The 16,091-nt window shown below is 35.2% G+C and overlaps 1 protein-coding gene across 1 annotated transcript in view; it reads right to left on the bottom strand.

Annotated features, from left to right (window-relative positions):
• Nucleotides 1-400: 400 nt before the first annotated feature.
• Nucleotides 401-16,091, bottom strand: part of LOC110822921 (disease resistance protein RPV1-like) — a 40,265-nt gene continuing 24,574 nt past the window's right edge. The window contains exons 2-6 of the mRNA XM_022053143.2: nt 3,119-4,220; nt 2,568-3,011; nt 1,582-2,493; nt 956-1,490; nt 401-613 (exon numbers count right to left, since the gene is read on the bottom strand). Of these exons, the coding sequence (XP_021908835.1) occupies nt 552-613; nt 956-1,490; nt 1,582-2,493; nt 2,568-3,011; nt 3,119-4,220 (3,055 nt within the window). The 3' untranslated portion in view covers nt 401-551. The remainder of the gene's footprint in view (nt 614-955; nt 1,491-1,581; nt 2,494-2,567; nt 3,012-3,118; nt 4,221-16,091) is intronic.

Genomic DNA, 16,091 nt, shown 5'->3' with positions numbered 1-16,091 from the left:
AACCTAATTATTATAGAATATTAATTTCACTTATGTATATAATAATCTCATTAAGACTTAATTCATTTGACATTTATAATCTAATCAATATATTAATAATTTATGTATTTGATTTTACTCAATTAATAGTTATATGTTGACCACTACTATATCATTAAACAATTTAATAATATACTTAAAAATTATTTGTAAATAAATAATAAAAGGAAATTATACTTAATAATGTACAAAAATAAATTATAACTAAACTAATGTTGACGCTCATTATATTGATTTAATCAAACTTTTATTATAATTAACGTAATAAAAAAAAAAAAAAAAACAAGTGATAACGTTTTACTTCTTCAAGTGTTACAGTATTTTATTTGTTTAAAATCAGTTTTTAATTAAAAAATATGTAAATTTTTAGACATGGGCAGTCATGTCTATTTTTGACATATAATTATAATTACTATGCTCCATTAAACTTAAAGCCGTAAAACAATCACCTCCATTGCCTTGCAAACTCCACGGTTTAATTGCTGTGGCGTCACATAAAAATTTCCATTCTATTATATACCTATTGCCTTGTAACCCCCTGTCAAACATGCTACAAACAGCGCAACATGGATACCTGAAAAGGGCAAAGTGTAAGACAGAATCAGAAGCAGATCAAGAAAGGAACTGAAGGACTCAAACTTCTTGATTCAGTGCTTTTGACCTTCTTCTCTCATGGTATCAGATCAACAGATCTCTAAAACATTGTCAAAAAACCACTACTTGTCAAAATCTAAAACCTTAAGTTTTGTGACTTGTGAAAACTTCATTAAAAAAATCTAATACTAAATTAATTGATGCAGCTTTTCTTAATGAGATCTAAAACATAGAGTGCAAGAGGTTGCCTAACCAAATAATAATTCCTCAAAGCATAATACAATGCACAGGGATGGATGAATTGATGAACTTGCGTACTTACCGCTGTAGTAAATGTATGACTCCTCCCCTAACCCTGCCTCCCACTTTTCTTTCATGTTACATAAACCTCTGTGCTTGAAATTAAGAGCCCGGTGCCAATAGCAGGTGTTTTGTGCCATCTTTTCAGTGCCCTTATTATCTGATTCATATAGGAGATGGATGCCACACTTGGTTGCCTCAAATGGACTCATTTCTACTGAAACAGTTACTTGATCCCCAGCTTTCAACTTGTCCCCGAACTTCCAATGGCTTAACCATAACATATTCTCATTCAGTCTAGGAATTCCACAAGAGCTTGGGCCATAGCACCACTTAGCACTTTTAGTTTCAACCCTGAGTTCCCAATAATTGGGAAATTGACGATCTAGTGTATTCTTGCGTCCATATACAATGCAAATGTTTAAGCCACTGAACTTTTGACCAATAAGCGGACATAGATCAAAGGAAACAGAAGATCCCGTATTAAGATGGTTGTACCAACTAGGAACTTCCTTCCCTTCCAGGAAAATGCTAGATATACCATGTTCGTGCAATACCTGTTCCAAGATGGAATGACAAAAATTTCTAAAAAAATAAAATATGATAACAAGAAGAAGGTATTATGAACTTAAAGATGTGATAGGAAACCTGGACTGGAGCTTTTCTTGTTTTAAGTGTAAGAATACTGTACATATCAACTTCAATGCTGTGGATGGTTTCTGGATTGAACAAGGCCAATTTCATGATCAAATCGATGTCTGTCTCTGTCACTGGCTCTAACTTGAACGAGTCTTGAATCTCAATTAGTTTTGTACAACCAAACAAATCAATTCTGCTATCCATGGAACTTTTTGGTAGATTAACAATCCTTTTCAAGGATGTGCACCAGCTTACATCCAACATTTTCAGACTCAATGGAAGTTCTGGAAGAAATTGGAGCTTTGTACACCTTTTTAAATAAAGAGAAACAAGGGTATTGATGTTGCTGATACTTTCTGGAAGCCTGCGGATTGGGTTTCCTGCAAGATTTAAGTCTTGCAAGCAAGATAGGCAACTAAGATCATTAGGAATAGCATCATCTGATAAATTGCAGTTTGCAAGACTCAACCTTACAAGAGAACGTGGCAAAGAGACCCATGGAAAACTAGGAGATCGTGGAATTCTTTTTGGAAATAGCCAAGAGGGCTTGATAGTTGAAAGCCATGATTGAGAGGAATATATTGAGCGATTTATGGCAGTTCCATCTGCAAGAAGTACTTTCAGTGATTCCATTTTGTCTAAATTTGAAGGCAACTTTTCAAGTCTTGAACAACCATTCAGAATGACTACTTCAAGAGATGTCAACATGCCAATTTTACTTGAAAGTTTCTGGAGATTTTTGCAGCCTTTAAGGTTTAAGAATAGAAGTCCTTTCAGGTATTTAATTGAGTCATCAATCTCAATCAAATTTGTGCAGTACTTCAATTTCAATTTCTCAAGATTGGGGAGTCCTTCAAGATCAGGGCTCCGGACAAGCTTCTGGCAATGACTGAGATTGAGGATTTTCAACTTTTCTAGAGGCTATACAAAAATGATAATTAGTTTTTACACAAGAAAAAGATAGAGAAAAGGAGGAAGAGTGATTGCCATCATACCTTGCCCCTTTTCCAGTCACGATTGAGCTTACCATTGCGGATGTCAAGAACTGCTAGCTTCTTCAAATAAAACTCTTCAGGTAAGGATTCCAATGGAAAACCATGCCAGCACAGCCATACTAAACCTTTAGGAAATTTTTCATAACCTCCAATAAACTTCACATAGTTAAGCTGGAGAAGTTTTAATCTATTCATATTTCTGAATGCATCGGTTTCCAAGTCTAGCTCATGCAATGCAGGAAATGAGCTTCTTGTCGTTTTATTCATTGGTTTCCAGGTGAAAAGGCTAAAACAACACCGTTTTGTAGAATTCATATCTTGAACTAATGTAGAATCTTCATCACGATATCTCTTTTTGCAGTTTACAGTTGTAACCGTCTTTCCATGGTTGATTTCCTTTAACCTATGTAGGTCAAGGGTCAGGCTCTCTATATTTTCTGTGCCCTAATTACAACAGACACCCATAGTAAAAGTGAATTAGTTGCAAACTGACATCATTAACTGAGAAGCGTGGATAAACATAAGCTTGTAAGTCTATAAACACTACTTACCATTTTCTCTTTTAATACATTAAATGCATCCTCATCATGCCATAGTCTGCTACGTTTTCCAGGATTCTTAGGAGATTCTTCGCGGACAATTTCCTTACCCATTTCTTTAATCAACTGATGCATCCTTAGTTTGTTGGACGCATCAACTGATAAGAGATTCCTATCAATCAGATTTTCAATTCCAACAGTTGTTATAAACCCACAGTTCTCCAGGATTGTAGCCACGTAATCTTTGTTTTTTCCAACAAAGAAACAAGCAATATCAAGAAATAAATTTTTATCAAGATCATCTTGGAGCGAGTCATAGCTGATTCTAAGAACTTTCTGAATTTTGTCATTGGGAACTACTTCTAATTTACGCAACTGACTTTTCCACACATCCATTCTCTTGCCTCTGAGAGAAGAACCCAAAACTTTAAGAGCTAATGGAAGTCCATGGCAGTGCTTCATGATATTTCTTGAGCACTCATTGTAAGATTCAATGGGATTGTCCTGCCCAAAGGCATGCCAACTGAGGAGCTGAAGTGCTTCATTATCCTGCAATTCTCCAACCCTGAATTCCTTATATATCTCATCAAACTGTAGCAGATGTTCATATCTAGTTGTTATGATGATTTTACTTCCTGGATAACACCATTCACTCATTCCTATTATCGCATTTACTTGGTCCTTGTCATCTATATCATCAAGAACAACAAGAACTTTTCTACAACATAGAACATCCTTAATCTTGGAGAGTCCTTCATAGACATTGGGTACATAGATCTTTTGACCCTTCAGCAAATCTGAAAGAAATTGGCTTTGTAAGTGAATCAAACCTTCAGGTTCTGCTGAATTTTCTCTGATATTAGCAAGAAAACTACTAGCTTGGAACCTGCCGAAGTTTTGGTTATAAATAATTGTGGCAATGGTTGTCTTCCCAATTCCCCCAATTCCTGTGATACCAGCCAAGGCAACATCATTTGCTCCATCTCGTAGCCATGAATTAATTTTATTTACAATATGATCTGTTCCAACTATGTAGGAGGGAACATTCAATACAACTCGATTCAGTTTTCTCTGAACCTGTTCAACAATTTTCTGAATAAACTGCGACTCAGACCTGCAGATTATGCAACACAATAAATGATAGGAACATCACAAGTAGCATATTGCAGAAATCATCTGAGGAATGGGAAGTTTGGAGTTATTTAAGTGGAATAGGTATTCATCATGGTAAATGACAAAAGTACGAGCATAGCCATGTGAAAATTTTGATATTTGCAACTCTGGTTATATAACTGTGTGTGTGTGTGTGTTCTTATTATTTGATCTGTTATTAGAATGCTATATAGTCCATGTATACTTCTACCGTGGTATTTTTGTACCATTAGTTTTCTACAACCTAATCCCTTGTAAGCTATAAATTGCTAATCAATAAGAACCACCCAAGAATACTTTTTCACACTACCAGAGCACAAGTTTATCATTAAAAAAAAAAAAAAAAAAAAAAAAAACTAAATCTCTTCGGCGTCAGTTCTGTTTGGGCTACAACCACACTGCCAGAGAATGTAATTCACTGTTCAGGCAGGTGTCCATGCTGTCCTGGACACATACTGATTCTCCTCGACGGTCCTTGATTTTTGCCATAGTCTTTTAGGGTATTGCAATTCTTTTGTAATATCTGTAATTAAATGGGGCCTTCTGACCTTTCTCCGATATCTAAAGTCAATTTTTTTCATTGTGGGTTTAGCTTGACAGAAAAAGGCACTAGGCTTTCTTTTCTTAATCATTAGTTCATGTTCATGAATCATTTCCCAATACACATTTTTATGTTTGGACCTCCTTCAACTCTCTTCTTCTCTGGTCGTTGATACTTTTTTATCTTTTTCTACACTGAATATTTTCATTTAACAAATATCTCATGGTTATGATACTTTGCTCAATTTTTATGATTTTTTGTTAACTCAATTTGGGTTCAAAATTAATCAATTTTAATGTGATGGTGGTGATATATTTGTCAAGACAGTTAAGACTTTTGCTATATGAAATTATCTTGTCCTTATACTTAATAGCAAAACCATCATATATATATATATAGTTCACAAACTACCTCTTCAAGCCTCAGTACCCTTTTTTTTCTGTTAAAGCGCTTTGAAGACGTTTGTCCACGTCATTAACAGACTTTTACTTCATCTGAGCTTTTCTACCAAAAAAAGCTACTCATTATTATATGTGGGTGTTTGGTTATCCCAATTTACCATTCTCATACTAATGATAAGTTTAGTCCTCGGACTATTAAATATGTTTTTATTGGATACTTGGACAATTATAAGATTTACTTTTTAATATTTGTAAAATAACAAAAAAAATAGGTAAAATATTTCTTATCTTTTTATTTCAATGGGTTAGGGATATAATTATACTAAAGATGGATCTATATATGACAACAACATAAATCAATTTATCGCCTATAATTAGGCTAATATATATGAAAAAACAACTAATGATTACATTAATATATACAAACATATTTTATAATAGATTATGTAGTCTTATAACACTTCTCTTCAAGCTCAAGTATATATATTAATCATGTTTACCTTATTACGAAAATATTCGGTCCGAGTTTTATTTAAAGACTTTGTGAATATATCACCTACTTATTCCCATGTCTTCATATAATTTGTAGAGATCAAATTTTCTTAAATATTCTCACGGATAAAGTAATAATCAATTTTGATATGTATGTTTATTTCATGGTATACTATATTAGGGGCAATATGAAAGGCACTCTGATTATCACATTAGAGCTTTGCCGGTGATATGGGCTTCAAACCGACTTCAACTAAAATGTATTATATTTATAAGACTTCACATGTGAACTGGACTATACCTCTATATTCTGACTTTACACTAGGCATGGACACAATGGTTTGCTACTTACTTCTCTATGATACCAGGTTCCCACCAACAAAAACACAATAGTCTGTAGTGGGTCGTTTATAAATTTTAGATCCAACTCAGTTAGCATTTGCAAAGCATTCAATATGAGTATGCCCATGATTGCTAAACAATATGGTAAATCTTGGAGTATCTTTTAAGTAATACAAAATCTATTTCAAATCCTCCCAATGTTTGACTGTATATGTACACATAAACTGCCTAATAACACTAACATGATATGCAATATCTAGACAAGTCACTGTGAGGTAGTTCAATCTCCCAACTAGGCACTTATACTTTTTCGGATCATTAAGGGGTTCGCCATTTTCTTTTGTAAGACATACATTTGGTGCCATTAATGTATTGCATGACTTAACTACCAAATTTCTTGTTTTTACAAATAGATCAAGTACATACTTCCTTTGAGATAAGAAAATCTTTTATTATTTCTTGTTATTTTTATTCTTAAGAAATATTTTAACTAACTCAAGTCTTTAGTATGAAACTTGATATGCAAGAATGACTTGAGAGAAGATAGTCCTACATAATTACCTCTCATACCGACAATATCATCAACATAAATAATAATAAATATAATATTAGCTATTAATTATCTATAGAATATCAAGTGATCACACTTGCTTTTCTTCAATCCAATTTCTAAAACTATTTCACTACACTTGTCAAACCACATATTGGGACTCTACTTCAAACTATATAAGGATTTCTTCAAATGACAAACCTTCCCATGCTCCCCCTGAACAACAAACCCAAGTGGTTATTTCATATATACTTTTTGTAAGAGATCACCATGAAGAAATGTATTCTTAATACTTTAGTTGATGTAAGGGCTAGTTTCGAGATACCGTAATAGAGATGAATAATCATATAAATATAAGTTTGGTCACTAGAGAGAATGTATCAGAATAGTCTACCCCATAAGTATAAGCATAGTCTTTTCCTACCACTTTAGCTTTAAGTCTTACCACAGAGTCATCTAAATCCCCTTTAACTAAAAAGACCAATTTGTATCCCACAACCATTTTACCTTTGGGTAAATCCACCAAATCCTAAAATATGATTTTCTATTTATCTCCTCAAGCATTGCACTGTTTCAAACATGGTGGTTCAGAGCCTCCTTAACTATCTCAGGTATGAAATTGAATCTATATAGGCAAGTAAAGAGGCATCTAAAGAAGATAAATGATCATATGAAATATAATTAACAATGAGATAAGTAGAGTTAGAGAGGCTGCACTGGTGTTTACCTTTGCAAAGACTAATGGGAAGATCAAGGTCATGTGGGGCAGGATCAGATAATGTAGAAACTAGTGCGAGACATTTATCATTAGCATGTGGTCTTCTAAAATAAACACGAATAAATGACAGTTGTTCTTGAGCTAGAGGTTCACCATCACCTGTTTGCTCAATTAAAGGAACAATTATGCATCATCTCTTAGTCATACTTGTTTAGTTCCATCAGTAGGAGGGTCTTAAACAAAGTGATCATCTTTATTAATATTGAATAGATAAACCTTAATAGTCTTACTCCATTCCAAAAAATTAATGTCATTCAATTTAGGTTCAATAATTTTCGATCAGCGATCATCAATGGGCTCCCTTAACTAAACAATGTCTCCCAAAACACCCATGAAAATAGAAACCAAATATAGATAATAAAAAAAAACACTAGAAATTAAGATGTAGACAGAGTACTTAGACCCATATGCCATCACCAAAAGCTCACGACCACCACCAAAAAATCACACGCCATTGCATGTGCCACTATTGGAAAACCACACTTCGCCATACGTGCCACCACTAGAAAACCTTGTGTTGTCTCTTTGATTGAAAATCACCATAGAGCCACGACATGCCTAAATCCAAAATATATCTAATAAAATCGCGTCGAAAACCTGTTAGAATATGGTTTTTGTGCGATTTGGTTGTTGCCTCTACTTCCTCGTCTCTGGCTTTCTGGTTTCATGCGCAGATCCAGTCATATAACACCTCTGGTTCTAGACATGCATGTGGAGATCATCGCGTAACTATGTTTCATGCTGATCTACCTCATTCTGCCGATCTGTATTTTTTTTAGGCCGTTGTGCTACTCACTAGTAGACTCAACCACGACTCACGTTTCTGCATGTTTAGCCTCCAAAACTCGTATGGAGTCGGCTTTGTCAGTCACGTTATTCACCTTCTCCATGTCTGGTTGCTAAAGCTCGTTTGGAATTGGCTCTGTCAACTACTGCTAGTGTTAGGAATGGTTTAATCTTCTGGTATGATCTAATATGGCTCTCTCTCATACCCTAGCTCTAGTACCATGTAAAATAACATAAAAATAGTTAAAATATTTCTTATCTTTTATTCTAATTGGTTAGGGATATATATACACAAAAGAGGGATCTATATATGGTAACAACATAAATCACCATATTAATTTGTTGCCTAAAATTATCCTCTTATATATAAAAAATTAACTAATGATTACATTAACATACACATGAATATTTTGTAATATATTATGTAGTCTTGCAACAATATTGCTACTCAAAAGGTTATTGTTTTTTAACATGTGATTTTTTGTAAACAATAGTTTTCATTATGCTATGTACTTAATTGCACTTTTTCCCTCACCATCAGATAATGTCTTTGATTCACTAATCACTTCTAAGACTTCTTTATTCCCTAAGACCATCTTAAATATATAATTATCTACTATAAACACAATACTTCACTACCTCATCAAGCAAAACCTATCTATCACTAACTTTTTGTAATATAAAATTGTCCCTCAACCTCCACCAATCTCTACAACTTTTAATCCTTATTCATTTCCTCTTATGATAAATCCTCATACCTACTCACTCAAAGTTACATAAGATATCTTAGACCGAAATTCAAGAATACATTTCTTGTTGCCATCACTGCCTCTGATTTGCTTGATTAATGCAAATCCTATGTAGCTATTAATTCTCTTAATAGAGGCAAGCCATGACAATCAGTTTGATGTTCTTGGCAATAACACTTGGCAACGGGTTTCACTATTACTAGGAGCTAAGATTGTTGGATGTCATTGGGTATACAAGGTTAAAAAGAAGGTTGATAGCTCTCTAGAGTGTTGTAAAGCTAGTTTAGTTTTTCAAAGGTTTTGGCAACGACGTGATATTGATATGATGAAGCATATAGTTCTACTATCAAGTCATCTATTCTTTTTTTGAAATAGAAAGTGTAAAAAATGATATTCATAAGATACTAACGACGTATGACAAGTATATAAAGAATTTATAGTTGTGTTAGAATATCAATAACTTTTCCAAAAATCCTTCATCGTATAAATGTCATACCCTAGAATTTACAATTCTATTAGAATATCAAGTCATCTATCATTTATATTATTTTATTAATTGCAATCTCCCACCATTGGCCTATTCACCAAATTGATGTAAAGATTGTATTCTTCCATGGCATTCTTAAAGAAGACATTTTCATAAAGCGCCTCATATATTTGATAACTCTAATTATCCTTTACATGTCTGTGAACTCAATATTATACTCTTAAACAATTCCCCCTGAGCTTGCTTTCAATGTTTTATATCCTTTTTTTCTACTCAAGATTTCACCTTAAATAGAGCAAACATTTTATATTTATCTACAAGCATGATTTTCATGTAACTATAATTCTATTGCATGTTGTTGATATCATTCTATCTTCTTCTTCTCATGATTTACTATAGTCTCTTCTTACAAGATTTTTTCTAGTGGAGTTCTTGATGATTGATTTTACCATTCTTCATTATTTATGGGTATGTAAGTTTCTCATAATAGTGAAGGCCTTTTCTTTAACCAATGCTAAAGATTTATTTAGTGGTTTGATATAAATGATTAGAAACTGGTTTCAACTCCTGTTCAATCTCCTAGTCAAATTGGTAACGGTACTAGTTCCTTGCTCATTCATGTTACTTCCTGTTGATGTAGCTTGATTATGGGAATTTCATATATGATCATAGAGATATTTCATATTTATCTTGAGGATTTGTATCTATTAGAGGGGGACACTTTACAATTTTCCTAGGGATTATTTTATATATATATATATCCTAAAGAGTTATGTGGGAGTAAACTCTCATAGTGTCTCTATATATTGGTCTACTAACTTACTAAGGATGTACTCTCTTTGGATCATAGTGTAAAAGTTTCTTGTCGGTCTTATCTACAGATGTAGGCACACTGTCGAACCATGCTAAATCTTATGTTTTTTTTTTTTTTACTTTTACTTTGTTATGATCGTGTGCGATTTAGGAATTAATTTCTTAAACAAGTGGTATTAGAGCCTCGGTTATAGAGAGAGAGAGAAAAAAAGAGAAAGCCAAGATAAAATAGATTTGGTAGTTCATTCCCGACTGCCACCTGAAGGAAAAACTAGGCACGGTGGTGTGACATCTTTACCAGCAACAACTAGATTTATGAATGGTGACCAGATGTGGCGTGACGCCAGAAGAATGTATGTTCCTGGTGAAACGATTGGCGCAACAGCCCCAATCTATACAAAACAATCTGTGCAGCTCCGTAGAAACTGAAGGAGATCGCGATGGAGGAAGCAATGTGAATGGTGCACAGTGTGCTTGATGAAGATAGAGTCGCGGCAAGCTGAAAAGAGATCACATAGAGGGTGATCTATTTAAATTTGTATGATCGACAAAGTGGTGTAGTCTTTTTGCATGTGGAAGATGAAGGCATTAACCGACTGTGTGAAGCCAAATTCACATCTTTTTTAGGCATTTATTCCATGGGATATGTGCCGAATATGAGAGCATCCACAATTATGTGGTGATTTCCAATCAGTTAGAGGCAGTGTGTGGTGGTCCCAGTGATGGCACATTCAACGATGCGTGCGGTACCATGGCAGTGTGTGCGCCCATACGTGGCAGTATGTGGAGTACTTTGGTGGTTACACGCAATAATCTTTTGCATAGTGGTGTTTCTCTATGAGTCATTATTTGTTTCTAACAGTGGTATTTCTCTTTATTTGTTTTAGTGCACACTTTAAAAATTTTAGATGACATCCGCAAAGTATGAGATTTAGAAGTTTAATATTGTTACAAGTTTCAGCATGTGAAAATTAAAATGAAATCGTCCCTAGTTTTACAAGATTTATGGAGGGCAATTGAAGAAAAATTCCCTGAGGATCTGAGAAAGTCAGATAAGACATATATGTAAGAGAGTCTTACGTGTGATTTTTATGAGTATAATTGATAATGTTTTGCAAGAAATTGCTAGAGAAATTTAGGCTTTAGCTATATGGAAGAAATTAGAAGAGTTATACTTCGCAAAATCACTGATGAATTGCCTTATTTGAAGAAAATGCTTTACAATTTAAGGATGATTAAAGGTATGTTCATTAAACACCATCTTGATGAACTTAATTTTATTATTAAGGATATAAGTAATATAGATATCAAGATTGATAATGAGGATTAGACGTTAATTTTATGGTGTTTATTGTTGTAACACCCAAGTGTTTTAATTTTATTCTTATTATTATTTTTTTTTTCTACTTTCCTTTTTTTGTATTTGAATTTTTTAGATTTTTAATTAATTTAATTTGATTTAATTTAATTTAATTTAATGAAAATAAAAATAATAATAATGATAAAATTGGGTAAAAATATTATTTGGATTTAATTGAAATTGATTTTAGGAAAAAGGGGTGAAAATTTGGATTCTGGGGGTATTTTTGAAAAGAAAATCGGAAATCAGGGGTCAAAACGTAATTTAGAAAAGTTGTGCAATGTCAACACCCACGTCAGCAGCCACGTTAGCGGCCCGGTCAGAAACTCCCGGCCAACTAGGACATGTCGCGTGGCAAGGAAACGCTGACCACGGGACGGGCCACGTGGGCGATCCGCGTGCGCGCGATCGGACGACCAAGATCCGTTCCCACGCGCACGGACGGCCCAGATCAAATGTGCGGACGGATGGCCCAGATTCACGCGTACGGACGGCCCAGATTGCATCGCGATGGACGGCCTAGATTTAATCCCAATTAAATCGCAATCGAACGGCCCAGATCTAATCTTGATGGACGGTTGAGATCAAAAGGAAAAGGGTATAAATAACCCCACCCACACTTGACCACAAAACCCTAGCTGCCAGTGCCTCGCCAGAGAAGAAGAACCAGACGCCGGAAGAGCCGGCCGCTGCCACCCGCTGCCGCACCGGGGAAGTTTTCGACCGTCGATCAAGGTAAATTTTCTCCTCCTGGCTCTTTTTTTGATGCTGAGTCCGCCTATGGCCAAACCGAAGCCAAACCACTGGCCAAACGGCCGGAAAACCCAGCCGTAGTCCAGCGGTGCCGCCGCGTCCCCCCTCTGTTTTTGCCTCCGATGAGGCCCTTCCCGGCCTCCGTTCGATGAAAATTTTATACCATTGTGATCACCGTTCTTTTCTCTACAGGTTGATCGGAGCCAAACATCAAAACGTGACTCACGCCGGAGGAGCCGCCGCACCCGAGAGCACCGCCGCTGGTAAGTTTCATTTTTTCGTGATTTTTTGGCCCACCGAGGGCCCTAGGGTTGTTTTATCGCAGGGACCGATGCAAGTGTGGCCGAATTCGACCGAAAACGGCCAAAAACGGCCAACCCGAGGTGAATCGCCACCGCAAGTGGAGAAAACTATTGAGGTATTCATGGATGATTTTTTTGTTTTTGGTACTTCATTTGATGTATGTTTGGGCAATCTTAAGCATGTATTAAGGAGATGTGAGGAGACCAATTTGGTGATCAGTGTCGCACAAGGGGATTGAGGTGGACAAGGCTAAGAAAGAGGCAATTGAGAAACTGCCACCACCAGTTTCAGTCAAAGCAGTGAGGAGTTTTTAGGCCATGCATGGTTTTACTAGAGGTTCATAAAAGACTTCTCCAAATTAGCACAACCATTAACCAACCTTCTGCAGAAAGAGGCGCCCTTCCACTTCTCCGAGCAATGTATGAAGGCATTCGAGACTCTCAAGAAAAAATTGATCAGTGTGCCCATCATAGCGGCACCAAATTGGGACCTCCCATTTGAAATCATGTTTGACATGAGTGATTATGCAATTGGGGTTATTTTGGGACAACAAATCAACAAATACTTCCAACCTATCTACTATGCTAGTAAGACTCTAATGGACACCCAACAGAATTACACAACAACTGAAAAAGAGTTGTTAGCTGTTGCTTTTGCTTTTGATAAATTTTAGATCTTATCTTATTTTATATAAAGTAACTCTTTTTATAGACCATTCAGCATTGAGACATCTCCTAGCTAAACAAGATCTAAAACCGAGATTGATTAGATGAATCCTACTTCTTCAAGATTTGATTTGGAGATCAAGAACAAGAAGGGGGTTGAAAACTTGGTAGCAGACCATCTCTCTCATTTAGAGAATCTAGAAGACAAAATAATTCATAAAGATGCATTCAACGATAATTTTTCAAATGAGCAACTATGCATGGTTGAGGTAAGTAACTCTCCTTAGTATGCGGATTTTGCTAATTACCTTATTACTAATATTATCCCAAGTGATTTTTCCTACCAGCAAAAGAAGAAATTCTTTTTTGATATTAATAATTACTTTGGGAGGATCCATTCTTGTATAAGATATATGCAAATGAAGTGATAAGGAGATGCATCCCTGACCATGACATTGAAGAGATCCTTAAATTATGTCACACTAAGGAAGCTAAAGTTTTGGAGCCACAAGGAATGTAGCAAAGGTCCTCCAATCAATTTTCTATTAGCTTAATGTGTTTAAAGATGTCCATAGATATGTTCAGTCATGTGATGAATGCCAAAGAACAGGTAATTTTCTAGAAAACATGAGTTACCTTTGAACGACATACTTGTTTGTGAGATTTTTAATGTGTGGGAAATAGATTTCATGGGACCCTTTCCCAGTTCTTATGGTAATAAGTATATCCTAGTTGCTGTAGATTATGTGTCTAAATGGGTCGAAGCTTCTGCTTCTCCTACTAATGATGCTAGGATAGTTTGCAAGTTCTTGAAAAATATTTTCACTGGGTTTGGTTCACCAAGAGCTTTAATTAGTGATAGGGGTACACATTTTTGCAACACAAAATTGGAAAAGCTTCTAGCTAAATATGGTGCGAAGCATAAATTAGCTATGCTCTATCACCCTCAAACTAGTGGCCAAGTGGAAATCTCGAATAGAGAATTAAAAAGGATCCTTGAGAAAACTATTACACGCATTAAAAAGATTGAGCATTGAAACTTAATGATGTTTTATGGGCTTAGTGGGCTACATTTAAAACCCCTATTGGTATGTCTCCATATAGGATTGGTTTTGAGAAGCCATGTCATTTACCAGTAGAGTTAGAGCATAAAGTATATTGGGCATTAAAATTTGTAAACTTCGATTTAAAAGCTGTAGGTAAACATCAAGCCCTTCAGTTCAATGAGCTAGACGAGTTGCATCTCAATGCATATGAGAATGTAAAGATCTACAAGGAATAGATAAAAATGTGGAATGATCAACACATATTACAACAAAACTTCAAGTTTAGGAAACATGTGCTCCTCTTCAACCCTCCACTTCAATTGTTTTCGGGCAAGTTACAATCAAAGTGGTCGGGTCCATTCATAATTACTCAGATGTGGCCAGGTGGAGCAATTGAAGTAACTCACCCAGAGAAAGGTACTTTTAAGGTTAATGATCAACAATTAAAACCATATAAAGCAGGAGATGAGCTCATGACTGTTATTATCCCTCTTGACAACTCTTGAAGACACTTGCTACGTTAAGCTAAGGAGGAAAAACAAGCGCTAACTGGGAGGCAACCAAGATATGTATATTTATGTTTTTTTTTTCCAAACTTCAGATATTTAGGAATTATTTTTAGGTAGTAAATTTAAAATTACTTCTGATAGGAAAAACAAAGTTTCAGCACATACAGTACTTATCACACGACCATGTGTCAAATGTACACGCCCGTGTATCTCCCATACGAACAAGACATGGCGGTGGGTTAAGCCATTGTCATTTCCATAATTCTTGGATACAACACATGTTCGTGTTGTTGTACACATGCCCTGTTGTTCTAACGCACACCCGTGTGGTTTTACACGTGCCCGTGTCATTATAAAACCCTCTCTCATTGTTCTTCACTGCATCACAAATAAAATCCCTCTTTTTCAAAACTCACTCAATCTCCCTGCACTTTATCGAGGAATTCATATCATAAGGTAAGCTTCTTCCCATTTTTCATGTTTATTTTTCAACTTTAAGGTTCACTTTTCAATTTTAAATTCTCAGTTTGGGTAATCTTGATGTGAATTATTGGTGGAGCGATATGGGTTCTACTTGGCTATGTTATTGATGTTTAATTTTGCCCCAATTATGCCATGAATTCAAATTCAAGGTTCTAAGTTGTATAATTGCTCTTGAACCCGAATTGGTTAGTGTTGTACATAATGGGTGCCCCTGCTTGATGTCTCTCAACATTTTTAATCATGTTAAGTTTATGGAACTAATTGATGAAGTTGGATTAATCCTATTAGGTTCTTTAGAATTGTTTTTATATGCAAAATACCTAATGTTAATCTTTTTTTTTCATTTGTTTTAAGAAACAATAACATGATTCTTATGGGTATACTTTCTAGCCTCATTGTTCTATTATGCCCTATTCTGAATAGTTTTCTTTTAATTATAGGAAAATGGCTACTGGCAAAAAGTGATCGAAGACATCTGCTTGAAGGAGTATTGCTACACCACTAGAGGCAGTGATTGACCGATCGCTTACCTTCGACAATAAAACACATCAAGAAAGATTTCAATAAATCAGGAAGCGCGAAATCAAACCCCACAGGTATATTTATTTTTCTGATTTGGAAAAATTGGGATTGCAGGATGAAGTTATGGGGTTGATCTTCGATGTAGGTTGGGAACATCTTTTGAACATCCATAGGCCATCCTATAACGAATTAACCTATGAATTCTTAACCATTTTTATACTTTCTAATGATAGTTTAGAAAATGAGGATGCAA

The sequence above is a fragment of the Carica papaya genome, chromosome 9 (genome assembly GCF_054855325.1).
Source record: "Carica papaya isolate Zhongbai chromosome 9, ASM5485532v1, whole genome shotgun sequence".
NCBI lineage: Eukaryota > Viridiplantae > Streptophyta > Magnoliopsida > Brassicales > Caricaceae > Carica > Carica papaya.
Note: the sequence above shows the minus strand (reverse complement) of the source record. Positions and strands in the feature narration are given on the sequence as shown.